General features: G+C 40.0%; 1 protein-coding gene across 1 annotated transcript; it reads right to left on the bottom strand.

The window, feature by feature from the left end:
* Nucleotides 1-857: 857 nt before the first annotated feature.
* Nucleotides 858-26,037, bottom strand: LOC148717013 (uncharacterized). Its single transcript, XM_088744464.1, has 14 exons — nt 25,695-26,037; nt 24,867-25,016; nt 23,152-23,274; nt 21,540-21,665; nt 19,596-19,844; nt 18,443-18,754; nt 17,633-17,884; nt 12,783-13,094; nt 10,087-10,338; nt 6,493-6,813; nt 5,728-5,979; nt 4,899-5,219; nt 3,875-4,123; nt 858-3,022 (listed from the first exon to the last, which is right to left on the bottom strand). Exons 1-14 carry the CDS (start codon nt 26,014-26,016, stop codon nt 2,703-2,705), a joined length of 3,561 nt encoding a protein of 1,186 aa, XP_088600590.1. The 5' UTR covers nt 26,017-26,037; the 3' UTR covers nt 858-2,702.
* Between the last annotated feature and the right edge of the window lie 1,267 nt (nt 26,038-27,304).

Consider the following 27,304-nt stretch of genomic DNA (forward strand, 5'->3'; position numbering starts at 1 on the left):
TACTTCTGTGGAAATAATTCGGATGATCTGGTGGAATCGTCCAGGCGAGTCTCAGTGACCGCTATAATATTAAAGTTTCTTGAATAAACATCAGCTTCGAGGAATGCAGACTTGTTCACTAAATTTCTAGCTTTAAATAAAGCAACTTTAAGTTGTTGGTTTGGGCCTGGATTTGGTTCTATGTCTCCTCAAAGCATCAGTAAACTTAATAAAAAGCTTGATTAGATGCCGTAATCGAAGCGACGCCATCTTGTAAGTTTGGAGTAGAGTTGAATATCGAAGTCTAGAGCGCACCAAATACTAGTCGTGGTCGAATCTTGAATGACTGAGAGTGTAAAAACACTGTTGCCAGCATTTTTTGGAGGAAAATCAGTCGAAAGAGTCCACAGAATATAAATCAAAAGATACTTTGGGAAGATAGCTCTGAACCGTGCCATTGCGCAATCACCGTAAATAGGAGAAAATGAGCATACGTCAGAACGATACCTGCCTTCTATAAAAACTCAACCTTTTTCCTAAAGTTGTTTCTGTCTTGATTCAGGTAGCGAAGTTGCCGCTGAAATATTTAACAGTTTTGAGAGCAATGACTCTTTCCGAGTGAGAAGAAAATAGATATTTTTATCGGGAGACAAATTAAAGCAAAAGCAAAAATAGTTGAACGGTTATTTAAAGTGATTTGTATCTTAGTCTCGATTAACTTAAGCGAAACTTTGGCGCTTCAGATAACACAATTAACAAAATACATAGCAGTTACGACTCTTTGAGTTTCTTAGTAGGTTGGTTTCTTTGATCTTTGCAGAGAGAATTCATTCCTGGCGGGTGATTATCTCACAACGGTTAAACAATAAAAATCATAATTGTTGATGAACTGAGTTTTATTTACATTCAAAGGATTACAGTTGATTTCTGACATAAAAACCTTTAACCCTAAAGTCAGGCAAAGAAATGGTCATATATGAATTTGGAATGTTCCTGATGACTTCAAAACTTTATCAGGCCATATCTCTGTGTGACTAGAAACTTATCGACCGACCAAGGGTTCATATGTACTTTATGTATTGAGAACAAGTGGGGTGGAGTTTTTTTCAGAGGCCTTGTCAAATAGCTACAACCCTAGATGATACAACAACAATTTTGTCAAAAGAATCAACCATGCGACAAAGTTTTCTCTATACAATATGTTAAACAGTTCTTCAAGTTATGGTGTGTTAAATACATGGTAAAGATAGAGGAGATTTTAGCGACCACAGAACTTTCAATCCACGTTTACCGTCAACTACGAAATGTGGAGTTTATCGTGTACACTCTTATCAGTGTGTCACTGATGACATAAAATCCAGTTCAGATCTTTTTACTGAAGATAGAAAACTGCCATCTTCAGTTGTTATGGCTGCATAACCGTTCTGCAAAATAGAATATATAGTTGATCCTTCTCAGCCTAATATCAGTATGTGTATTCTCCATACTGTTCTATTTACATTTCCTATGACATTTCCATATGATCAGTTCCTTACTTCTCATGAGCTTAATGTTTGATTCAGCAGTAATACTTGCTGGAGAATTTAGATGGTAGTCACCCTGAGATGTTAAAGGGTGTGGCGCTCCGTTAGTTTTAAAGTCTGTCAGTCTTTCTTGGTTTTGAAGACTAAGAGGACAACTACTTTGATTACTTCCGCTCATTTAAAATCAGTTTCTTTGTTCATTTCAATCTCAATAATAGGTGTAACAGATTCGGTGAAATGTCGATCAAAACCGTTATTGATTTACTCGGGGATCAATCGTGTGACGTCAGAGTGCTCAGACTGCTGTACAGATTGTGAGTCTGCTGTCTGAATGAAAACAGAAGAGTGGCGAATGTTCCTTTCCGAAAGTACAAATCTTAAAGAACGCCGTCTCGCATGTAAAGCCAAACGTGGATATTAGAGCTTTTTATCTGTCTGTCTGTAGCAGGCTCTCGGTCATTCGTTTCTCAGATAACCGCAAACGGTCGTTTGTGGTTAACTCGCCTTTTCGCTCGTCTTTGCTGACTGGAGACTGGAGCCGACTTCTTAGGTCTGCATCCACCTCCAACCTCCCCTGAGACTTATTATTAATATATACTCTTTTAGTTTTCTTTGACAACAGGACTATGATCGCTTGAGATCTTAGCCGCACCTCTAACTGGCTAAAATCTATTAGTTTAGTCGAGCTTAAGGATTAAATGGTTAAATAAGACAAACAAGAAGTGGAACCTTACGTGAAATGTTCTTTATGCTTTCAGTTCGGTGATTATATTTTTGTTTCAAATTTCGATCTCCTTTGACGGGATGTCCATTGTTTCGTACTGATATCGATTCTTTTCTATAGGTTCCAGCTTTACTGATTTAATTTTTCAGCTTGAAAAATGGTGAAGTAAAAACGGTAGAGTGAAAGAAAAGCGATCCCGTGAAAAATCCACAGTGATTGGGCGAACAGCCACTTTAAAAAAAACAACAAAAACAAGAACAAAAATTGCCAAAACCGAAATCTTGGCATCTGAGCTAACTTACTTACCTATACTGATTAAAAAAATGCAAATTTGCGACAAAAAGAGGGGTGAGATGAGATCTCAGAAACAGAACTAGTTCTGTTGACCAGGCCTTGTGTGAGGAGGCAGTAACTCTATTAATTCCATTGTTACTACTCTTCCTCAATACTTACTTAGGCTGCGTAGTTTTCAGTGTTTAGTTTCTTATTTCGAAAAAAACCTCAACGTCGGATGGAGTAAAATAATATGCTCCTGTGAAAAATCCACAGTTTTCGCCCGAATAGCCCGAGGGGTTGGAGTAAGTCTGGCCACACTCAGTATATGAATGTTGATTGCTGTTAGCGTTATCGTATATCCGGATGTCATGTCCCACACCAAAAGTTGGTCCGTGGGAGGAACATCTGTACATGGCGTGCTGCTGGTTTTGGTATTGTGTCAGCTTCACAGGATTGTATCCGTTGGCGTTGTAAAGAGAGAAAACAAAAGCTTTGCTGGCTGAAGAATAAGCACAGGGACCTAAAATAAAGAGTTAAGGACTGATCATTATTTGTCACCTTGGGGAGGGGAAGGGAGGGGGGGCTAAGACTTGGGGAGGCGGATCACATAGTTTTCAAGACAAAAAAGGGGGATCAGTCATCACTGAGAGGCACTAAGGCGGGGGACCATGAAAAAAGGAGAAAATATCTGAAGCGATGGGATCAATTTATCACCTTTTTGATGATCTCGTATTTATTGGCTTTGTATAATTAATGGTGGCTTTTTTTTTGTTTTTCTTTGGATTAACTACGAGGACTATAAGACAAGGAGCAATTTTATGATTGAGAATTTCGCGCCGGTGTGTTCAGTAAAAACGTTTGAAACTATGCGAACGTAAAAAAGTTTTCATGATGAAGAATTCAACTAGAACCGAGCAACTTAATTTGTTTAAGTAAAAAAATTAAAAAACATAAGAGCATATTTTTACCTTTTAAAAGGAGCACTTCAAATATGGTCCAAAGTATTTTTGAAAGACATAATACATACCCCAAGGAGAGAATTAACTAAACATCCTTTGTCTCAGCTCTCCAATGCGAATAATGTACAAAACAAAACATGTAGAAATACCACGAAATAGGAATGCCAGAGTTGAATCAAATCAAAACGAATCATCAAAAATCAAATCAAATCCGGAACAAAACTTTTAGGTTAAAACGCGTCCCGAACGCGTTTCAAGCCATTTAAGAGTTTGTCTACTTCGAAAACACTTGTCACAGTCTACAGTGATATTTTTTTGTTCTAAGATGCACTCATTGGTACAAGAAAAGTCCATGACTAATCGATCTGTTATCTGTTTTACATGTGAGAGATGTTTGCTTGTCTGTTACTCACTGCTTGTCCAGGACACGTCAGTATATCCACCAAAGATATAGCTGTTCACTTTGATGATTGTCACGGTGGGTCCCTTCCCATCACAGTTACTGTGAAATGTCGAAGCTGCCCAACCGTCAGTCTTCGCGTGCCAACACCTCACAAACCTGCTCCGTTCTTTACTGATAAGGACTGGGTCCAAATACGAAAACAGCACCTTCAAGTACTTGTTGTAATCAAGGCTTCGAATTATGTCGGACAAACCGAGGCCTGAGGAGGGAGACACGAAAAGTAAAATTTACAGTTGGCTAAATAAATGGATCAGTTCTTATAGTTCTTGTTGGTGGAGTCGCATCAGAGCTCGGAATCCGAAGGTCTGAGGTTCGATTTAAAATGCCAAATTGGAATATTATCTTTGTCCCACGCTCGTGAGAAAACAAAAAGAAACTTTCTCATTTCTTTACCGAGCTCAGATTAAAACTTACCATCTTTCTTATTCTATTTACAAAGGAGGATGTTATTCCTTGTTTCACGACCATGAGAGTTTTCCACGAAGACTCGAGCCCAAGATCTTCTCATTCACTGCGCGAAGTGCTTACCACGCATGTGATCCCATTTAAACTCAAAATTTCCTGGTGAGTTTAATTTGTAAATACTACGACTAAATTCCACATAAGCACAGATTTTTAATTTTTTGTAATACTGAGAAACAAAAAGGGCAAAATACCGACTTAATCCGGGCTGAACTGTCTGATTCGGCCCAACTCGGTGATTCAAAATTGATTAATTTAATGGCAAGAAATGGATGTAGATCGATTTTTTCCCTAATTTAGGTTATATACCCTGATACTCCGAAACTTAGAATCAGATTGTTCTCTATTGCTGCCACAATAATCTGAATAGTATTTCGCTGCTGTATATAGTTCAGCGCATGCGCTTTTAAGCGGTATCGCTGAACGTTGCCACAGATTTATTTAAAGCTTATGTAATTTGTTTTTTCGTACATTAACGATAGGCTATTAAGTGTTTTAGTACATTAATTTACCTATTTCAAAGAAAACTTCAATGTCAGATGGAGTAAAATGACGACTTCCTGTGAAAAATCCACATTGTTCACTCGTCGAATAGCCCGGGGGGTTGGAGTACGTCATGCCGCATTCAGTATAAGAGTGTCCATAACGGTTTGCATTATCGTATATCACGATATCATATCCAGTACCAAAAATGGGTCCGTAAGAGGAACATCTGTACACGGCGCAGTGCTGGTTTTGGTATTGTGTCAGCTTCACAGGATTGTATCCTTTGACGTTATAGAGAGAGAAGATGAATGCTTTACTGTCGTAAGAACAACCTGCACAAGAACCAGCTGAAATAGAAGAACAATGTAGTCGTGCGTTTAGAAGTTCGAAGAAAACATGAACCCCATGAAAGGGGGAAGGGATCATTTTTATCCTGGCCAAGACGGGTAATTTTTTTTTCAAGCTAGAGGTTTATGAAAGGGAAGGAGAGATTGTACGAGTTTGGCCATAGAAACAAGCACGAATAAGAATTATGGAAGATTTGAAGGGTCACTCTGAAGAACAGCGAGTATGACCTTTTGAAACTTTTGAGTCTCAGTGTTGTTGCCGATTGCTATATGTTTTAAGATGTTATGTTGTTTTGCAGGTGTATCAAGTGGCAAACATTTCAGTTGATGATATATGTGTGAAAAAACAAAAACACGAAAATGAAATGGTAAAGGCTTGAAGCTCATAGCAGAGGAGCATTGTTCAAAAATTCATCGAGCACCCCCTCTACTCTCTCAAACTCCCAAAAGGACCAGGATTGATTTGATGGAATCATCTCATCCTTCTAAAATAGTTTGATATACCTACCTCCGCCCCAAGACACGTCAGTATATCCACCAAAGATGTAGTCGTTCACTTTGATGATTGTCACTGTGGGTCCCCTCCCATTGCAGTTGCTGTGGAATGTCGATGCGGCCCAGCCGTCTGTGTTAGCACGCCAACACCTCAAAAAGTCAGTACGGAATGCCCTGGGAAGAACTGGGTCTAAAAATGAAATCAGCTTTCCCAAGTATTTGTTGGGGTCCAGACTTCCAAGAATATTAGATGTACCAAGGCCACCTGTGTTCGTGAACAAAGCTCGAATGTGAACTATAATTACAGACGTCATAGAATAAAGAAAGATGTTATTCCTTCTTTAACCGCGGTGGGAGTTTTGCCAAGAATAATCGCGCCCCAGATCTTCTTACTCACAGTGTGAGGTGCTCACCATGTAATCCTATTGAAACTCAATATTTCCCCGTGAATCTGCAAATATAGCAACTAAATTCCATGAAAGCACCGATTCTCAATTGTATGTAAAACGGAGAAAGGAAAAGCGAAAATGTACCGAATTCAGCCGGATTTGATCAGACTCATTGATTCAAATTTAATGGCAAAACATACAATTTCTTCCCTGATTTAGTTGATATACAGCGAGAAATAATTCCATCGCCATTGTTGCAACAACAATCTGAATAGTATTTCAGGACATGCGCTTTTAGTATCGCTGAACACTGTCACGGATAAAAGCTTATGTATTCATTTTTCGCACATTAATGATAGGCTTTTCAATGTTTTCGTACATTAATTTACCTATTTCAAAGAAGACTTCAATGTCAGATGGAGTAAAAGGGCGACCTCCTGTGAAAAATCCACATTGTTCACTCGTCGAATAGCCCGGAGGGTTGGAGTACGTGTAGCCGCATTCGGTAAAAGAGTATCCATTGCGGTTAGCATTATCGTGTATCAGGATATCATGTCCTGTACCAAAAATGGGTCCGTAAGAGGAACATCTGTACACGGCGCAGTGCTGGCTTTGATATTGTGTCAGCTTCACAGGATTGTATCCTTTGACGTTATAGAGAGAGAAGATGAATGCTTTACTGTCGTAAGAACAACCTGCACAAGAACCAGCTGAAATAGAAGAACAATTAGTCGTGCGTTTAGAAATTTCACACAAACATACATACTTTGTTACAACTTCCCCAAAGAGGAAATACAATTAAGGTAAAAATTAATTATACAATTAAGCTAAAAATTATATATCAGACTTAAAATAGAGCAATGACTTAAATAGCGGAAGTGCTAAGGTTACTTAAGACGCGAGACCTAAGGCGGCGTTTAAACACATTAACCGATTCACAAAGTTTAAGATCGTTAGATAAGGAATTCCATAAAGTAACTGCTCTATAGAAAAAGGTCCTTTGGCCACTTGCATTTCTAAATCGAGGTATGTTAAGCATTTGAGAACTTCGCGTTCTACGATTTGTGACATCACATCGCCTAATGAATTGTGTAGATAAATATTCAGGAGCACAACCAGTTAGACACTTAAATGACATTACGGCATCACGGTAGTAAAGATGCTCCTTTACTGGCATCCAGCGTAGTTCCTTTAAAGTTGGAGACACATGATCGTATTTCTTCTTCCACTTACTATGCGGCAGGCAAAATTCTGGACTGTCTGTAACATTTTAAAATTTTTTTGAGAAGTATTACTCCAAACGCATGAGCAATAAAATAATTTACTGAAAACGAGTCATAATTAATAATAATTTAGGACTGTTTGTCAAAAGAGTGCTTAACTCTATTGATTTGAGCTAAACGTGACATGCACGAAGAAACTGTTTCTAGAATATGATTTCCGAAAGTTAAGTTTGGATCCATAATTACACCGAGGTCTTTAGCGGTTGTTGCAGGCACAAGATCTTTCCCGAAAAGGGACAGATTAAAATCATCATTCACTTTTGCAATGTTTTGTCTGCTTCCAAAGATCATTAGTTTCGTCTTGTCTGGGTTCAAAAGTAGTTGGTTATTAAAGCACCAGTTCCGTATTTTAAGCAGATCCTGATTTATTTTATCCCTGGCCCCTCTCTCCTCGTAGAGTGCAAAGGATAACAGAAGTTTGGTGTCATCAACATAGCATTGTGGGGAGCAGAACCGTGGGATTGACGGTAAGTCATTAAACACGAAGGCGCGCTATAAAATGAGCCTTAGGTCCCACTGGACCATTTGTCAATCAACCGTCGTGTGATGTAGAACTCTTAGAGTCAAGTCAGCTTGAGCTAAAGCTACTCCAAAGCAGTGAAAAGCGGGCGCAGTCCTCAAAATTGTTTTATGTCTTCATCACATTACAAGAATATTTGAGATTTGTATTTCCTTTCTCCAATGGAAACTGTCTTTATTTGTGGCGGTAAATTTGAGATCGAAGTAGGTGGTTCGCGCGTGACCTCATGCCACCATGCTGGTGGAAGTAAACAATAGATATCTCATTAGCTCCTTTTGTTCGGCTACCAGCATTTAAATTTGACCCGCACACGTCAACGGGGAGTGACAAATGAGCCTAGGTCTTCCCAGGGAAGACCTCCTTATATAGCGCGCCTTCGTGTTTAACGTAAATGCTGAACAAGAGCGGGCCGAGTATACTTCCTTGAGGTACGCCATTTCTTACTTGCATGCGATCTGACAGAGTAGAGTTGATGCGTACAACTTGGTGACGTGCTGACAAATAACTTCGGAACCATTGTAAAGCATTTGTAGATGCACCGACATCCTGCAGTTGAGCCAGAAGAGTGCCGTGGTGTAAGCTATCAAAGGCCTTGCTCATATCAAGGAGGACTGCTGCAGTTAATTGCTTGTCGTCAATAGCACACAGTATTTGATCGGTGGTGTGAATCAGTGTAGTCTCGGTTGAGTGGTGTTGTTTATTCCTACTTTGCTTTGATGTTAAACGCTCCTTTGAGACTAGATAGGTTGTGAATTGATTAAAGGCTGCTCTCTCACAAACCTTTGACAGCACTGGCAGAAGAGAAATGGGCCTATTGTTATTCGGCACCTCGTGATCTCCACTTTTCAGAACTGGTGTCACCTCGGCTAGCTTCCACGCATCTGGGAATGTATTGGTGGTAAACGAGGCGTTAATGATGGACGTGAGAGAAGGCAGAATTGCGGGAAGGCAATCTTTGATAACTCTTACCGGAATTTTATCGATACCAGGCGCCTTGTTTGTTGCCATCGAATTAACAATGGCTTGTGCTTGTTTGCACTCTATAGGATTAAAGGTAAATTGTTTAAAAATGCAAATGATCTCGGAATGAACGGATTGTTGTTGAGCTCAAAGTTAAATTTTAACGCTAAATCTCTGATTTTCTTGACTGTATTATCGCCAACGCCTGCGAAAAAGGAATTGAATTCGTTTGCCACAGTTTTTTCATCTTTACTGTAGGTTATTTGTGTTTTGACTTATTAGGTATGCATGAACGGATTGTTTTCCAGATAGAGTTCGTGTTGTTTTTATTGTTTTTAATCTGCTCCATCACAAATTCTCTTTCCGCAACTCTGATTTCTTTTTTAACCTCGCGTTTAAGATTTCTATATGCAGACTAGGCATAAGGATCGTTGGTCTTTCGTGCTATTTTTCTCCAGTCTTCTCTTGCTTTCATCAATTGCCTAATCTCATCTGTCACATAAGGGAGTGGTCTTCCACGTATTTTGATCTTTTTGATGGGTACATGTCTATCCACTATATCACAAAATAATTCGTTAAACGCAAACAGTTTATCGTTGACATCATCAAAAATATCAAAGACTGACCAAGGGGCTTGTTCGATATCCTTGTAAAATGCCTTAGGTTGATAATGTTGAAAGCACCTGGTAGTGATGTACACAGGCTTGGGTCGCTGTTTCTTTAGCCGGAGTATGGCATACACTAAATCGTGGTCGCTGACTGAGCTCTCAATAACTCAAAAAGCTAGAGTCGCTCTCGGCTATCGCCTCGAGCGACTCTTACGCTTCTTTCGTGCTTAGCAACCTCCCGCGTGCATCCATAACTCGATAGTGTACGCTGTGGTGTCTACCATTTGTTAATTATGGAAGATTTGAGGGGTTACTCTATAGAAAAGCGAGTAAAACATTTTGAAACTATTGAGTCTCAGTGTTGTTGCCGATTACTTTATGTTTTAAGATGTAATGTTGTTCTGCAGGTGTAACAAGTGGCAAACATTTCAATTGATGATGTGTGAAAAAACCAAAACACGAAAATAAAATGATAAAGGCTTGAAGCTCATAGCAGAGGAGCATCGTTCAAAAATTCATTGAACACCCCCTCCACTCTCTGAAACTCCTAAGGGAACCAGGATTGATCTGATGGGATGATCTCATCCTTCTTAAAAAGTTTGATAAACCTACCTCCGCCCCAGGACACTTCAGTATATCCACCAAAGATATAGTCGTTCACTTTGATGATTGTCACTGTGGGTCCCCTCCCATCGCAGTTGCTGTGGAATTTCGATGCCGCCCAGCCGTCTGTCTTAGCGTGCCAACACCTCGCAAAGTTGGTACGGGATATACTTGGAAGAACTGCGTCTAAAAACGAAATCAGCTTTCCCAAGTACATGTTGGGATCCAGGCTTCCAAGAATATTAGATGTACCAAGACCACCTGTGTTCGTGAACAAAACTCGAATGTGAACTATAATTACAGACGTCATAGAATAAAGAAAGATGTTATTCCTTTTTTCACTGCCGTGGGAATTTTACCACGAAGAATCGAACCCCAGATCTTCTTCCTCACAGCGTGAAGTGCTCACCATACGATCCCATTTAAACTCAAGATTTCCCCGTGAATATAACCTGCAATTATATCAACTAAATTCGACGAAAGCACAGATTCTTAATTGTATGTAAAACGGGGAAACGAAAAGCGAAAAAGTACCGAATTTATCCGGATTCGATCAAACTCACTGATTCAAATTTGATGGCAAAACATGCAATTTCTTCTCTGATTTAGTTGATATATGGTTGGGTTTCAGATGACGTCACAAGCTTTGCTGAAGTTAGTGTCCGCCATGTTGGTGTCCCTCGGGTGTCAAATTTATGAATAATTAGTCGATTTCTATAGTGAAGCCCTCTCTCTTATCGCCGTATTATTTCGCCAACTACATGAATATCCAGGAAGAAGAAAGCGATAAAAGTATCTGGCATTCATCTTAAGGTATCCCAGTGCTCTCTGAGTATGCCGAAAGCTTGGAGAGTTGGAAGGAAAGATGTTTGCAAAAGATCTCGGTCATTGGGGTTGACCCTGCAAGCATACCAGCCGAGAAGTTCAGTCCAAAATGCTTGCCTCCTGTGGAAGCGTCGGACTTGCTGAGTTACCTCGTTCTTGAGACCAGCTTCTACACCAAGAGGCAGTTCAAGGCGTTCAAGAGTCTAGAGGCGTTTAATCAAATGGTGTCGGGATTTGTAACCTCAGTTGTAGGCAAAGTAATCGCCGGCAAGTATACCGTGAGAGCACGAGTTTGGCATTCACAGCATATGAATGATCCTTTAGTGAACATTTGGGTCATTTCCGAAAACGATGGGACTATTTTGTCAGCCCATTGCTTGGGATGCAAAGCTGGACTGGCTGAGTCATGCTCACATATCGCGAGTGTTTTATTTGTGTTAGAGGCAACTACTAGAATTCATGGCAAGGTCGCTGGCTGTCACGAAAACTCAGACACCGAAAACTCAGGTCCCGCGAAGTGTTCTCCAAGCTTCCGAAGTGCTCCATAATTCGTTAGTGCATAGCATAAAGCATGAACCAATTTTTTTATAATATAACCGGTGGAATAATGCAACAAATCCGACGCGAAAGACGAACAACAATATCAAGAGTGATTCTTCAGTGAGGCGAATCGTGACGGCGCTGATGCCGAGTCTTCTTTCGCGTTGTTTTTCTCTTTCTGCCTCATTTAAGAACTCTTGCCCAAGGGTCGCAAAATTGTCTTCGTTTTGGGACTGATGGGCCGAGTCTCTGTTTGTATCCATTATTATCGCGAAATATTTAAGAATTTTAACAGAGCGACAACAAGGATCTGTGCGACGAAGTACAAAAAGGTAAACAAACGTCCCTTTCGGCTCGTCAAAATCACGCTACATTTTAATACTTTGGTGTTGGAGCGAGCGCATTTGATCCCGTTAACTGCGAATGAAAAGTTCAAAATTAACGGGAAAAATGGAGGAAATCTAAGCTAAATGAAGTCTTGTGTCACTCTAAAATGTTTTAATACTCAACCATCGGACGATTTTGCGAAACGTGCAACTTGCGGCCTTGCTTTTGCTGCTTCAGTTGGATGAAGACCCAAAAGGTCAAAATACACGAGGGATTACCAGGAGTGATCATGAGTCGAGTTTATCTCTTGAATTTTCGAGGAGTCTGAGTTTTCGGGGTGTGAGTTTTCGTGACACCCCAAGCTTACTTGCACTCAGGTAAAATGCTCATGGATTTTGCCGACATAGGTCAATGAAGTGCCGTATGCGAGTGCTAAAGACATCGATTTCTCATCGGCTAAGAAGCTCAAAGAAAAGCTCGACCAAAAAATCGAGGATCTACAACAGCCGCAAGCCTCGAACAATACAACAACTTCTAGTTCCTCCTGTTCTTCCCCTTGATTTTTTGTGATGATCTTAGGTATAGCGCATTAGATCATATATATAATGAATTTTGCGCTATAGAAATAAAAAAATTATTAAATTATCACACGAAAAAATCCTTAGTCTTTATGCCTTCCACTTTTGCTCGAACAGCCAACAATAATGCATAAAACCATCCCTTCTTTCTCACATGAACTCTTCGTTAGATACGGTTTGTTTACGCTCGAGGGACACCAAGATGGCGGATAGTAACTGTTGCTAGGGTATTGGTCACGTGGGTGAAACCCAAGGATACTGAGATATAATTCTATCTCCACTGTTGTCTCAATAACCTGAATAGTATTTCGCTGCTGTGTATGGTTAAGCGCTTGCGCTCTTAGAATCGCTGGGGCATGCCACGAATAAGAGTTTAGGTATTTAGTCATCGTATGCAAGCGACAAGTTTTAAAGTATTTTTTAACAATAATGTACCTGTTTCAAAGAAAACTTCAATGTCAGATGGAGTAAAAGAATGTGCTCCTGTGAAAAATCCACAGTTCCAGCCCGAATAGCCCGAGGGGTTGGAGTAGGTGTAACCACATCTAGAATAAGAGCGTTGATTGTTCCCTGAGTCATTTGATATGTAGATATCATGTCCCGAACCAAAAGTGGGCCCATAGGAGGAACATCTGTACATGGCGTGTTGCTGGTTTTGGTATTGTGTAAGCTTCACCGGATTGTATCCTTTGACATTGTAAAGAGAGAAAACAAAAGCCTTGCTGGCTGAAGAATAACCACAGGGACCTACAATGAAAAGGGTTAAGGACTGGTCACTATTTGTCACCTGGGGAAGGGGAAGGGGGGGGGGGGGAGCGAAGAATTTTTATAACATAACCAAAGTAAAGCGCTCGCTCTGATTGGTCAATTTAGCGTTCCCCATTTTCCCATGGGTGTACGCTGCTGACGTGAGCAAATGCAAAGACTATTTTTTCGCGCGCGCTTGTTTTTTTCTAGTCACGTAAGATTTGTTAAATAAAACGGAAATCTTTAGCTACAATGTATCAATGTTATGTTATAAAACAAATGGTAAACACCACAGCGTACACTATTGAGTTATGGATGCGCTTGGGAGGTTTGCTAAGCACTCAAGAAGCTAGAGTCGCTCTCGGCTATCGCTTCGCGCGACTCTTACGCTTCTTTCGTGCCTAGCAACCTCCCGCGTGCATCCATAACTCAATAGTGTACGCCGTGGTGTTTACCATTTGTTAATTGGGGGAAGGATTACATGGATTTTAAGAAACCAGAGGGGGGGGATTAAAGAAAACTCCAATGTCAGATGGAGCAAAATTATATGCTCTTGTGAAAAATCTGCAGTTTCCAGTCGAATAGCCCGAGGGGTTGGAGTAGGTGTAGCCGCAATCGGTATAAGATTGTTGATTGCTGTTAGTGTCATTTGAAATACAGTCTGCCAGAGTAACATCTGTACATTGCGTGTTGCTGGTATCGGTATTGTGTAAGCTTTACAGGATTGTATCCTTTAGCGTTGTTAAATGAGAATAAAAAGGCTTTGGTGGCGTACCACCAAACACAGGAACCTAAAACTCACATTCACAACGCTGCATTATGACTGGCCGAGAAAACTCACGGTATCATTTTTTATCAATGAGCGATAAATCTTAAAACAATCTTGATTTAACCGTTCTTAAATCCAAGTGGATTCTAAAGTCTTGGTATATCGTGTTTTTCCAGCGACTTGGGTAGCTGTTTTTCTTAGCCTTTATTTTGATTGGCTCGTTCTAATTAACCTGGGTTTGGTTTTGCGACCCATAGTAAATGCTGTATTGATAGTATACATATCTGGATCATTAACCAAATGCTACAGTAGTAATATAGCATTGCTATAAATTTTATTGTTTCAAAACTTACTTGGCGACCTCCAGGACACGTCAGTATATCCACCAAAGATGTAGTCGTTCACTTTGATGATTGTCACTGTGGGTCCCCTCCCATCGCAGTTGCTATGGAATGTCGATGCGGCCCAGCCGTCAGTCTTAGCGTGCCAACACCTCAAAAAGTCAGTACGGGATGCACTGAGAAGAACTGGGTCTAAATATGAAATCAGCTTTCCCAAGTATTTGTTGGGGTCCTGACTTCCAAGAATATTAGATGTACCAAGGCCACCTGTGTTCGTGAACAAAGCTCGAATGTAAACGATAATTACAGACGTCATAGAATAAAGAAAGATGTTATTCTTTCTTTCACCGCCGTGGGAGTTTACCGAGAAAAATCGAGCCCCAGATCTTCTTACTCACAGCGTGAGGTGCTCACCATGTGACTATTCGATATTGTATTTAAAACGGAGAAAGGAAATTAAGCGAAAATGTAATTTAATGGCAAAACATGCAACTTCTTCCCTTATTTAGTTGATATACGGTGAGAAATAATTCTATCGCCACTGTTGCCACAATAATCTGAATAGTATTTCAGCGCATGCACTGTTAGTATCGCTGAATATTGTCGTGGATTTAAGCTTATGTATTCATTTTTCGTACATTAACGATAGGCTGTTAAGTGTTTTCGTGCATTAATTTACCTATTTCAAAGAAGACCTCAATGTCAGATGGAGTAAAACGGCGACCTCCTGTGAAAAATCCACATTGTTCACTCGTCGAATAGCCCGGAGGGTTGGAGTACGTCATGCCGCATTCGGTATAAGAGTATTGATTACGGTTAGCATTATTGTATATCAAAATATCACATCCAGCACCAAAAATGGGTCCGTAAGAGGAACATCTGTACACGGCGCAGTGCTGGTTTTGGTATTGTGTCAGCTTCACGGGATTGTATCCTTTGACGTTATATAGAGAGAAGATGAATGCTTTACTGTCGTAAGAACAACCTGCACAAGAACCAGCTGAAATAGAAGAACAATGTAGTCGTGCGTTCAGAAGTTCGAAGAAAACATGAACCCCATAAAAGGGGGGAGGAATCACTTTTTATCGTGGCCAAGACGAGTAGTTTTTTCTCAAGCTAGAGGTTTACGAAAGGGAAGAAGAGATTCTACGAGTTTGGGTGTAGAAACGGGCACGTGTAAGAATTATAGAAGATTTGAGGGGTTACTCTAAAGAAAAGTGGGTATAACTTTTTGAAACTTTTGAGTCTCAGTATTGTTGCCGATTGCTTTATGTTTTAAGATGTTATGTTGTTTTGCAGGTGTATCAAGTGGCAAACATTTCAGTTGATGATATATGTGTGAAAAAACCAAAACTCGAGAATAAAATGATAAAGGCTTGAAGCTCATAGCAGAGGAGCATCGTTCAAAAATTCATCGAGCACCGCCTCCACTCTCTCAAACTCCCAAGGGAACCAGGATTGATCTGATGGGATGATCTCATCCTTCTTAAAAAGTTTGCTATACCTACCTCCGCCCCAAGACACGTCAGAATATCCACCAAAGATGTAGTCGTTCACTTTGATGATTGTCACTGTTGGTCTCCTCCCATCGCAGTTGCTGTGGAATGTCGATGCAGCCCAGCCGTCAGTCTTAGCGTGCCAACACCTTGCAAAGTCAGTACGGGATATACTGGGAAGAACTGGGTCTAAAAACGAAATCAGCTTTCCCAAGTACATGTTTGGATCCAGGCTTCCAAGAATATAAGATGTACCAAGGCCACCTATGTTCGTGATCAAAACTCGAATGTGAACTACAATTATTGATATCATTGACCACTTTCATAAATGGCTGCCGGATTAATATTCTTTTGTTTAAATTTAAATTAGCCTTTCTGGCCTCGTTCTCCAGTTCAAAATTCAAAAGAATACATTATCTCAAGCGAGGCTAGTGAGGCTAATTTGAATTTAAACAAAAGGATATCCATCCGGCAGCCATTTATGAAAGTGGTGTATAGAATCAAGAAAGATGTTATTCCTTTTTTCACGACCGTCGGAGTTTTCTACGATTAATTGCGTCCCAGATCTTCTTATTCACAATATGAGGTTCTCACCATGTAATCAGATTTAAACTCAATATTTCCCCGTGAGTTTATTCTGTAAATACAACAAGATAACTCCACGAAAGCACAGATTACTAATTTTATGCAAGACAGAGAGACGAAAAGAGAAAAAGTACCGAATTTAGCCGGATTCGACCCGATTCATTTGCTCAAATTTAATGGCAAAACATGCGTGTAGATCAATTTCTTCTCAGATTTGGTTGATACGTTTTGATACCCGGAACTGCGATACAATTTGTTTGCTGCTGTTGCCACAATGACCTGAGTAGTATTTTGCTGCTGTATTTGGCTCAGCGCATGCGCTCTTAGAATCGCTGAACTTTGCCATGGATTAGAATGTATGTCTTTAGTCATCGTATATTTACGACAGGGGTTTAAGTGTCTCTGTACAATAATTCACCTATTTCGAAGAAAACCTCTATGTCAGATGGAGTAAATTGATTTGCTCCTGTAAAAAATGCGCAGTTTCCAGTCGAGTAGCCAGAGGGGTTGGAGTACGTCCCGCCACATTTGGTATAAGATTGTTGATTGTTCCCTGCATCATTTGATACGTAGATGTCATTTCCCCAACCAAAACTGGGTCCGTAGGAGGAACATCTGTATATAGCGTGTTGCTGGTATCTGTATTGTGTAAGCTTCACAGGATTGTATCCTTTGGCGTTGTAAAATGAGAATAAAAAGGCCTTGGTGGCGTATGACCAACCACAGGAACCTAAAATGATTAATGGCCTCCTGGTGAAATTTGTTTTAAAATTTATATTTTCGTACCCAGGCCCAAACTTTTAAATCAAAATCATTTTCAAAGTGGTGAAGTGTAGAATTACCCAAAGTTATCTGTTACTTTCTTCAGATGCACGCACAGATTTAAGTCATTGAGCTATTTCTCGATATAGAATTGTAGAAATGTATCCGAGAACTGACAGAAAACTCAGTCATGTAAATCAGGCTTAGAAAATATTATATCGGATAAAAAACATGAATTCCAAGACCGCGCGGTTGAGTGGTTACTCTGAAGAAAAGCGAGTTAAAATTTGAGACTTTAAGCAAAAGAACCCTTTGATCCTACTGTTGTCATTACCACACGTTTTTAGATGCACGTGTATCGACTAGCAATCATATCCATGGACGATATCTGTGTGAAGACATCCTGATGGCAAAAACACGATAAGGAAATGGTAAAGGCTTGGAGCCCATAATAAAGGAGAATCGTTCAAAATTCCATCGAGCACCCTCCCCTTTCCCTGCTTCCCTCCCCTCAAATCCGGAGGGTAAGAATGATTAATCCGATAAAATCGTTTTGTCTCTTCTTAACAAATTTACTATACCTACCTCCGCCCCAGGACACGTCAGTATATCCACCAAAGATATAATTGTTCACTTTGATGATTGTCACTGTGGGTCCCCTCCCATCGCAGTTGCTGTGGAATGTCGATGCCGCCCAGCCGTCTGTCTTAGCGTGCCAACACCTCGCAAAGTCGGTACGGGATATACTTGGAAGAACTGGGTCTAAAAACGAAATCAGCTTTCCCAAGTACATGTTGGGATCCAGGCTTCCAAGAATATTAGATGTACCAAGACCACCTGTGTTCGTGAACAAAACTCGAATGTGAACTACAATTACAAACATCATAGAATCAAGAAAGATGCCATTCCTTTTTTCACGACCGTCGGAGTTTTCTAAGATTAATCGAGCCCCAGATCTTCTTATTCACAGTGTAAGGTGCTCACGATTTGATCACATTTAAACTCAATATTTCTCCGTGAGTTTATTCTGTAAATATAGCAAGAAAACTCCACGAAAACACAGATTCCTACATTTATGTAAAATGGAGAAACGAAAAGAGAAAAAGTACCGAATTTAGCCGGATTCGACCCGATTCATTTGCTCAAATTTAATGGCAAAACATGCGTGTAGATCAATTTCTTCCCAGATTTGGTTGATACGTTTTGATACCCCGGAACTGCGATACAATTTGTTTGCTGCTGTTGCCACAATGACCTGAGTAGTATTTTGCTGCTGTATTTGGCTCAGCCCATGCGCTCTTAGAATCGCTGAACTTTGCCATGGATTAGAATGTATGTATTTAGTCATCGTATATTTACAACAGGGGTTTAAAGTGTCTCTGTACAATAATTCACCTATTTCGAAGAAAACCTCTATGTCAGATGGAGTAAAATGATATGCTCCTGTAAAAAATGCGCAGTTTCCAGTCGAGTAGCCAGAGGGGTTGGAGTACGTCCCGCCACATTTGGTATAAGATTGTTGGTTTTTCCCTGCATCATTTGATACGTAAATGTCATGTCCCCAACCAAAACGGGGTCCGTGGGAGGAACATCTGTATATAGCGTGTTGCTGGTATCGGTATTGTGTCAGTTTTACAGGATTGTATTCTTTGGCGTTGTTAAATGAGAATAAAAAGGCTTTGGTGGCGTAAGACCAACCACAGGTACCTAAAATGATGATTAAAATGAAATAAAGTGAAAGGAAATAACAAACTAAACGAGTTGCTTGCAAGCGCGGTGTTTTTTGTGCAGTGCATGAGTGCGGTTGTCAATATTTTTCTAATATTAATGAAGTTCAGTCGGAGCCTTCGCGGTGTTTAGTAATAACCCTCATTGTATATTTTAAGCTGCATAACCACATTGCACCTGTTTCATCCATTTGGTCCTTGAAGGAATAAAACTCAATCTAAGGGCCTAGAAATTACTGTAGACAAGTTAAAACACATGCTATGTGCCTTTAGAGCTGACTGGAAAACTTTAAAAGCATTTCGACTACAAATACCATAGCCTTACAAACAAAACAAATTAGGGACTCCTGTTGCACAACGCTGCTCAATGATTGGTCGAGAAAGCTCTTGGTATCGCTTTTAACCAGTGAGAGAAAAATCTTAAACCAATCGTGACTTGGTATATCGCGTTTTTCTCGCGCCTTGGGCATCTTTTTTTCTTGTCCTTTGTTTTGACGGTCCCACCAATTAACTTGGTTTTGGTTCTGCGACATTCAAGATGCAGTTAAGATAAAGAACATATTTAGATCCTAAATTTAACAAATGCTACAGTCAACAAAAAAAAGATATATATCTGTTCATTATGAAACTTGCACACTCAGTGCCTGGTTACCAAGACACCTCACTGTCCTGGTGGAAGAATTTCAAGGAACGTGCTTCAGAGACATTTTTTTCTGTTATAGAAACCAAGCTTGATCCATTTACTACAACGTTATTTCCTTACCTTTCTAAATCTTTAAAACGCTGCACCGAAAAAAACGTAATGGCTAAGATGTACTTACTGCTCCATGATACGTCACTGTAGCCACCAAAGATGGAGTTATTAGCTTTGATGATTGTCACTGTGGGTCCCCTCCCATCGCAGTTGGTGTGGAATGTTGATGCCGCCCAGCCATCTGTCTTAGCGTGCCAACACCTCACAAACCTGCTCCGCTTTGAGCTAAGGAGGACTGGCTCTAGATAAGAAAGCAGCTTTTCTGTGTAGTTTTTGTAGTCGAGGCTGGTAAGAATAACGGAACTATTCAGGCCACCTATACAAATGAACAAAAAAGAGAGAAAAGGTCAGCTTTTCCCTCCCTGAAATTTTTTGCGTCATGTTGCATCCGCCATCTTGGCGCTCGAAAAGCCTGGTTTCACTAGCGACGCAAACACAAACGCAAGTATAACACCTCTTATCACACAAGTATAACACCTCTTATCACACCGTGAAAACGGCCTCGAAGCAAGCATAAATACAAGCGAGAGCGCAAGCTCAACCGGGATAAAAAAAATTTTCATTTTCTTGTGCTTATGTTGTGCTTACGAACGCTTATCCTAAGGGAAAAGGAAATGCCGCAGAAGCACAAGGAAATGTACTACAATTTGCTATGTCTGGATAATTATAGCACTCGCGCAACTTTTGCCCACGTCTGAGCCTTTGAACAAAATGGCGGATGTCGTCGCTGTAGTCTTTGATAAAAATGTCTGAGCCTTTGAACAAGTTGGCGGAGGTCGTCGCTGTAGTCTATGATAAAAAGTGTTTCATGGTTGATCGCAACTATCGAGTCTTATATGACAAGGAGTGTAAAGACTTCAAAGATAAAAACAAATAAGCACAAGCTTGGACTCAAGTTGGCAAGGAAAAATCACCCTGGCTTCCCTTTTCTTTAAAAAGATCCCTAAACCTAAAGCGTTTCATTCTCCTCTTCTTCTGTAACCGATTTCGCTTTCTTCGCCACCATATTGGCCGAGTCGAGATCAACGGAGCCTTGCAACTAGTGAACTAATTGTCAAGTGTGATGTGAGTCTTGCTTGGCCACTTTAATTGACACCTTGAAATTCATAGCAGATTTGTTATTTTGATCGACTACGAGCAACACCTCCTCTAAAGAGAAGACCATATTCCAAAACCCTTTGCTGAGTGACGAGCTGAAATATTTTCACGAAGTTCAAGAACGAGTAAAGGCACTGCAAGCAGAATTTCAGGAAGTCTCAAATAAGCTGACAACAACCCAGAGGGCATACCTACCTCTCCAAAAACTCACCTCAAGAGTTAGAGCTAGCTGCAGAGATGTTTGACATAATCAAAAATGAAAATAGTTTTACAAGCATCGCAACCATCAATGCGGAAAATTGTTTAAGGGTCTTCATCTCTGCCCTCTCCTTTGGTTGCGAGGAAAAAGCCTTTTTAATACAAGCATTGCTCGGAACATTCATGCAATGGTAATCATTTTAAACGAAAAAAACCTAAATAGCCAAGCTCGGACGAGTACATTGCCGATGAATTGGACGAGGAGACTATCCGAGAGTTAGCAGAGGGGAAAATCCGAGAGTCAGAGGAAGATGATGTTCAAAAGTCTGTAGATGGAGGCGTCCAAAAGGCTGCCAAAAAAGAAACATTAGGGGAAGAGGCAGTCCCATTAAACTGAACACTTGTTCTTGTGAACACATAAGAAAATTTGATTATTTTATCATGTTATATCGTGTCTGAACAAGAAACAAAGCTAAAAAAATCGATCCTTCTGCTTTGCTAATTTTTTTTCTCTATTTTTTCATGGTCCTCACCTCTCCTCTTAGTGCCTGTCCATTAGGGCTGATTCCTCCTTTTAATCTGTGGAAAATCATGCGATTCCACCAAAATCCTCCGCCCCTCCTCCCCACTCCCCCCAGGTGAGAAATAATGACCGAAGTAGAGTTAAGGAGACTGCTTGGTTCGCTCGTGTCTAAATGTTAGTTTTAAAACTCACGAAAATAGCAGCTTGTTCCGTTTCCTTGGTACCAGGGATTGCACGTGCATCTATAAGAACCAATGGTATTGTTGCAGTAGGCGTTGGCGTCACAGTCATGTGATTCCTTGGTACATTCGTCGACATCTGAAAGAACGGATAAGAATGTTATGGCCAGAATTCACAGTCGATCGAAAATGACTGTTGTTGGCGAGAGCGTCTCGCTGTACACTTAATTGAAGATGAAATGGTGTGGGGGACTATTCTAATTTCATTTAATAATTTAATAAGAAGTTCTTATATAGCGCATTAAAATTGAACTCTATGCGCTTTACAATTGCAATTAACAAAATTTCAATAAAAATCCTATACATGCAATTATCGCTACTCTATCTAAACTAACGAAGTATTACGTGTTATACATATATTTGACAACGTGCGATATTAAAAAATCTGGTGGCTTAATTTTTGAAAAGATAGGTTTTCAATAAGCGTTTAAAGGAGTCAACAGATTCAGCGTACTTTATGCATTCAGGTAGTTTATTCCACAAATACGGTGCAGCTTAGGAGAATGCTCTTTGCCCATACGTTTTAGTTCGAATTGTTGGGACCTCAAGTAGATTGATATTTGATGAACGGAGTCTTCGTGCTGGAGTACATCGACTAAGAAGTTCAACAAGATAGGTTGGAGCCATGTCATTTAGTGCTTTGTATGTTATCAACAGTATCTTGAATTGAATTCGTTTTGTGACCGGGAGCCAATGAAGTTTCATAAGTATAGGTGCTATACTGTCTCTTGATTTAGCACCGACTAACAAGCGGGCAGCTGTGTTTTGGATCCGTTGGAGTTTTTCGATGTCACAAATCGGTAGACCGTACAATATAATTTGGATATATCAACAAAGTTGAAATGGTAAATTAGACACCGTAACGATTACAAAAGCTGACGTTTCGAGCGTTAGCCCTTCGTCGGAGCGAATGTACAATAGACCGTACAATAGGCTATTACAGTAATCAAGTCTCGATGAGATGAAGGCGTGTATCAATCTTTCATTTTGCTGCGTCGAGAGGTATTTACGAACGCGACCAATATTTCTGATTGCTAAAGACGACGATTTACAGATGGAATTTATCTGCGAGCGTAAGTTCATCACAGAGTCAAGCATGACGCCCAGGTCTCGGACAGTATTAGATAATTTAATGATGTCATCTCCAATATTGATATTACAGAAAGGAGGATTTTTTGAGAAGCGTGAAGGGAAATGAATGATTTCTGTTTTTGAAAGGTTGCACTGCAATCTGTTTTTCTTGGCCCACTCCATGATTGCATTAACACATGAGTTCAATCTTTCCATGCCCATTATTCTGTCAGAGGAGTTTATCTTTACGTAAAGTTGGGAATCATCAGTATATATCATACAGTTTAGGCCATGTTCAGTAACAATGTCTTCTGTAGGCGACGTATACATCAGAAAGATGGTGGACCAAGTACTGATCCCTGGGGTACGTCGTAGGAGATATGTCGAGGCCATTCAAGCAATTTTAGATCGAGTCTCCAGGATGAGCCGGGATTGATGCTTTGTTTTGAAATGAATTTCTTCAGGCAATGGTGAGAGTCATTGTTTAAACTTACCGATACATTTTTTTCCGTTTCCAGTAAAACCCGCTTTGCACGAACAACTGTGAGAACCGATGGTGTTCACGCACTCGGCGTTGACGTCACACAAGGGAATTGTTGAATTACATTCATCCACGTCTGAAAAACGAGAAAGATTGTGGTAAGTTTAAAAGAAAAAGAGGGTATCCACCAAATCATGAGTCTTTCATGGATTTGTCACAGCAATTGTTTGCTTCATGACTTCCAGCGGAAGCGAAAAGCTTAATATTCAGTGTACCATCTCTTCAGGGAGACAGATTTCCCCTTCCCCTTCCCCATTCCCCTTCATGCACTTGGCGTTGACGTCACAGACGGGAATTGTTGAATTACATTCGTCCACGTCTGAAAAACGAGATAGTTTAAAAGAAAAAGAGTATATCCGCTAAATTAGGAGTTTTTCATGGATTTGCCACAGCAATTGATCGAAAATGACTGTGATTGGCTCAAGCGTCTCGCTGTAAACTAAATTGAAGATAACATGGTGTGGGGAGTAAATCTAGTAAATCTAACTTTGTTATTTTCCATCCTTACCAACGCAAATTGGACTATATAGTTCACTTGAAAATTTATAATAACGATCTTAAAAAAAGTGTATCTCTAGAACAAAAAACTTTTGTGAAATATCTAGGAATTCTGATAGATAATAACCTCTCTTGGAAGTATCATATTGATTATATCTCATCTAAAGTTAGTAAAGGAATTGGTATAATTGCCAGGTTAAGACATCTTGTCCCATTTGCCACACTTCTTAACATCTACCGCTCCTTAATTGAACCCTATATCTCTTATGGTCTTATTGCCTGGGGACAAGCTGCTAACACTCATTTAAATAAGGTTCTCATTTTACAAAAACGTGCTCTACGACTAATGTATTTTGCGGATAGCAAAACTCATAGTGCCCCGCTATTTGTTAACTCCAGAATCTTACCAATAACTATGCTCTATTCTCATTTGGTTTCCTCTTTGATGCATGACATTGATAATCACCGTGCCCCGTCTAATATTTCTATGCTCTTTCTCCACTCCGAGCAGGTTCATCACCATTTCACAAGATTCTCAGCAACGGCTAATCTATACGTTAAAGCGTCTAGAACCAACCAACTTTTATTTTCTTTTGCTAGAATAGGTGTAAGATTGTGGAATAGCATCCCAAAAGAACTTCGTATTAAAAACAGAACCCCGTTTAAGCGTGAACTTAAAAATCGCCTGTTAAAACTTTTGGAAAATGAGGAGATGAATGTTGATATACGCTGCTCAGAAATTTGTAAATATCTCTTGATAAAGTAACTCTTCGTTTAAGTCTTGTTTCAATTGTATTATATATCTTGATAACTTTGCAATTGATTATTTAATTATTCAACGGACTTAATTTTATTTTATTTTATTTAACAATTGTATTTTTATTTAATGATTATCTTTGTTTAATTGTATCGGTATGTGATCATTAGCAGAGACAGCACTTGTTTTAGAAGGGTGGCCCGCCTAGAATAGCTTGCTAATTGCGGGTCACCTAGGACTGTGATAATATTGTATTGCTAACAAATAAATAAATTGAATTGAATTGAATTGAATTGGGGTCTATTCTAATCGGCCATTAAGGCAATTTTAGATCGAATCTTGAGAGTAAGCCGGGATTACTATATGGTTTTGCTTTGTACCGATTATACGAAACTATTCATAATTTCAGTCACCTTCGGTTTTCATGTCACAAGGAGCCAGAACAGTCTTCGCGGGTACAATCGAAGAAAACCAATATTTGCCGCTGACCGCTTGTCCTCCTTCGCTCAATTTGATTTCTTGGCAAGTCTCCGCAGGCAGCTCAGGAATAGAAGCGAGAGGGACTAAACAAGAAAATAGATGTGTACTGTAAAAATATGTCATGTGGCTATTGTATTATTGTGCCATTCGTAGAACCGAGAGAGACTAAACAAGAAAATACTCATGTATTGTAAAAATACCTCATGTGGCTATTGTATCATTAGGTGTTGATTTTCATGTTATTTTGGCTCGTAAAGGCTGTGATTATTCATACTGGTAAAAAGCGATAAGATTTCTACTTTTTTGGCTTTTTCTCTCGATCTGTTCTCCACCAATATGGGTGGCGACCGTCAGACTCCATTCTGCTTGTCTTCCTCAGGTCATGTGGTCGCCCGGGTTACCCTTCTCCTCATGACGCAAATACTCCACTGTGATTGCTTAGTTCAATTCACAGCGGCACACCGATACAAGTTGATGAATTTAACTTCAGTAAATAGACAGATTTTAAAAAGGAAGGAACGCTCTGTAAGATTCTAATGCCCCTCTCCCCGTAATTGGCAGTTAATTGAAAGTCAGTCTCCTATTGTCCTCCTACCCTTACACTCTGTTGGCCACCACCCTTCCCACCCCCACATATGATGACTTGTCCCTTAGAAATGAATGAGGTTTCAACTGTTTAAAAATGAAAAATTCCACGAGCTAAAATTGTCAAAAACTTACGGCAGACAAAGGGGAGAATTTATATTTGGATCTTGACTTACCTCTGTTCAATTCTCGTTTGAAGTAATACCGCTCCGCGTTTGGAACGTAATCGTCGGGTCTGGCCTCCTTGGTGCGGTTATTTAATTCACAAGTGTTTTGAGTGAAAACGTAATTGAAACTTTGACATCTGACGTCAGCGGTACACTCATGGTAACACACATCCCCCAGAGAAGCTCCCGTGATCCTCTTGAAGATGTGACGTTGCAGCATCATTCCAAGTTTCGAGACTTCGCCCACGCTGCATTGTTGTGCGTAAGCATTGGAAATCACACTACACACAAAGACTACCACTGCTATGTAGGAGAGTTTTGGAAGGACCATTCTCTTCAGAACTGCAGCAAAGATGGCCTGAATTGACAAAAATATGTTAATATCAGTAAGGCTGGCAACCCTGCCCGTAGTAACGGTATTGATTATTGTCTATCGTATAACTTATCTTGTTTTCGTGCCAAGGGTTCAGAACCGTTGCGATCTTAGATACATCGTTAATATTTCAAACACACAATATTAGTTTTTCAAGATTTAGACAACCAGTAAAATATCCCCAAAAATCTGATTGCATAACCATCCTCTAAATTCGTTTCCATCTCAAATAACTTGCTTTGATAAAACATATGTGTGAACTGCGGTTATGAGACGTATATGAGCACGATCCTTCACAGTAAAGCACTATTTCAGCAATAGTGAAAATCAGACCTGAAAAAAATTTCAGGCCTGTACGGGATTCGAACCACTGACCTCTGCGATACTAGTGCAGCGCTCTACCAATTGAGCTAACCAGCCAACTGGGAGCAGGCCATCAAATTAATTCGACATAAACCCGTAGATGATAAATCAAACAACAACAAACATATGAAACATATGAGACGTATATGAGCACGATCCTTCACAGTAAAGCACTATTTGAGCAATAGTGATTTACTGTTGTTTGATTTATCATCTACGGGTTTATGTCGAATTAATTTGATGGCCTGCTCCCAGTTGGCTTGTTAGCTCAATTGGTAGAGCGCTGCACTAGTATCGCAGAGGTCAGTGGTTCGAATCCCGTACAGGCCTGAAATTTTTTTCAGGTCTGATTTTCACTATTGCTCAAATAGTGCTTTACTGTGAAGGATCGTGCTCATATACGTTGCTTTGATAAAATTCATCAGAAACGCTCTGTAAGGCGAGAGAAGAAAGCGGAAAACACGCGAGAAAGCGCTATCACGTTAAAGATGCGCGCGAAATTAAAGGGAAAGGTCTTTTGCAGCAAATAAAGAGATTCTCGCCTCACCTTTCTGACGCGCCTTTCGCTTTCTTGAATAGACTCTCGAATTTCGATAATTTAATCGACTTTTTTTAATCTGAATCAGTTTCCTATCGATTAATAGTTTATTCCGCATTTCAGACCTGTGGATCTGCCGTAGGATAAAAAAGGAGAGAAGTAAAGAAACTGTCTTTTAGGTATTTCCTAACCGTTGCTTTGCAATTGAGTTTTTGGCCAAAACAATCATGGTTACTTTCTGCTATCCTTAAAGTGCTACTGAAACGAAATTTTCGTATCTGAAATATTTGCTCTAACCTGTAGTTTTGAATATGCTGATCATCATGAGATAATTTGCTTTGGCCA

This window comes from Stylophora pistillata, chromosome 14 (genome assembly GCF_964205215.1).
Source record: "Stylophora pistillata chromosome 14, jaStyPist1.2, whole genome shotgun sequence".
Classification (NCBI taxonomy): Eukaryota; Metazoa; Cnidaria; class Anthozoa; order Scleractinia; family Pocilloporidae; genus Stylophora; species Stylophora pistillata.